General features: G+C 47.1%; 1 protein-coding gene across 1 annotated transcript in view; it reads right to left on the minus strand.

Moving 5' to 3' along the window:
* EFCAB6 (EF-hand calcium binding domain 6) overlaps window positions 1-1,738 on the minus strand; it is a 200,985-nt gene that overhangs the window by 193,682 nt on the left and 5,565 nt on the right. Inside the window, exon 4 of the mRNA XM_007941797.1 lies at window positions 659-827. Coding sequence (XP_007939988.1) covers window positions 659-827 — 169 coding nt within the window. The remainder of the gene's footprint in view (window positions 1-658; window positions 828-1,738) is intronic.

A 1,738-nucleotide genomic window follows, 5' to 3' on the forward strand; every position in this document is an offset into this window, starting at 1 on the left:
CCTGCCAGGTTTCACTTCATTTTACTTTTTTAGCTCTCCGGAGGAACAAACCCAAGCTCTGTGGCCACGAGCACCGTGAGAAGCCCTCTCTGGCAGGGAGGGGCTCTGGCATCCCTGTATTCCCAGCCCAGTTCTGTTCCACCAGACACAGGGCTGGGGTCACAGCAGGTGCCAAACCACACACCAATGAATACAACGAACAAAACTGGGCCACACCCATAGTGAAAGTGTTCTCTGAAGAAATTTGCCAAAGACAGTTTTGGCCAAAATAATTCTTTCACATTGTTGAAAAGATGCCTGAAAATGGTTCTCCTCCATCTTGGAATCAACCATTACTGAAAACACAATTCCTATCCTTTAAAAACCAAAAAACCCAAGTGCCACTGAGTCGATTCCGACTCACAGTGACCCTAGAGAACCCTAGAGTTGAACTGCCCCATAAGGTTTCCAAGGCTGTAAACCTTTATGAAAGCAGACACCTCTTCTTTCTCCAATGGAGCAGCTGGTGGGTTCAAACCATCTACCTTTTCGTTAGCACCCAATCCTTAACCACTGAGCCACTAGAGTGCCTTTCCTATCCTTCAGAGAACATTATTATAAGAAAATGACCACACTCCTTCAGGAAAGTCAGAGAGACACAGAGAACCCATTGGCCTACCTTCCTGAAGTCATGTTCATTAATTTTTCCATTAGGCCCCTTGCCGAAGGCAAGAAATTGTTTTCGGAAATCTGGGTCGTGCTGCTGGACACAGTTTTTGAGTTTTTCAATAACTTCTTCTTGGGTCATATTCTTGGTCAAGGGGGTTTTATCTTCTGTGGTTTTGATTCTAAAATTACAAGCAGGCATTTAGGTCCAGAGTCAACTTACACACATCTACTCTTCCTACAGGGCTCAGCCATGTCCTGCCTACCCACCACCACAAGGAGGCTAACCTCCCAGTTCACAGAGAAGAAACCAACATTCCAAGAGACTGGTGGACAAAGTGACTTAGGGACCTCTGACACTCCCATGCCTTGTTAGTCACAGAGCCAGAACATGAGGTCAAGACCACCCTCTCCAAGTGAAGCCTCTTCCTGTTATACCAGAGTATGGCGGCAACGGTAGGGGTGTGTGTGCTTTGAGTTGGTTGACTATAGGGGGTTGGGGAGTGCACTTTGAGCTGGATGAATATGGCATGTGACTGGGTAAATATGGCTGAGAAAGGACATTTCTGTGAACTGGGAGAATTTAAAGTCAGATTCCTTAGAAAGCTTCCAGTTAACGTCACTGGCCACTTTGCAGGGAGCTCTGGTTGAGGAGGTCAAGGGAAAGCTCAAGCATCCATACAAACGAAGGAAGGCCCAGAATTGCTCCAAGTTGACTGATGGAATCAACTTGATTTGTGAAGTAAAAATCTGAAGACTAGGAGCCCTTGGGCATAATGCCCAAGGCATTTGACTGCTAACCAGAAGGCTGGCCGTTCAAACCCATCAGCCACTCCTCGGAAGGAAGACTGGGTAATCTACCTCCATAGAGATACTGCCTCGGAAATCCAAGGAGGGGTTGCTGTGAGTCGGATCTGACTCAACAGCAGTGAGTTTGGTTTTTGGTTTCTGGTGAGATAGTGTGTGTGGGTGTCAGAGTCAGGTTGTGTGTGTATGTGTGTATGTGTGAGTAAGTGTGTCAGAGTCAGGCAGTGTGTGTGTGGATGTGGATGTGTGTCAGAATCAGGCAGAAGGTGTGGGTGTGGGTGTGTGT

The sequence above is a fragment of the Orycteropus afer genome, unplaced genomic scaffold (genome assembly GCF_000298275.1).
Source record: "Orycteropus afer afer isolate SDZICR_OR568_19922 unplaced genomic scaffold, OryAfe1.0 scaffold00083, whole genome shotgun sequence".
Taxonomy (NCBI): Eukaryota; Metazoa; Chordata; class Mammalia; order Tubulidentata; family Orycteropodidae; genus Orycteropus; species Orycteropus afer.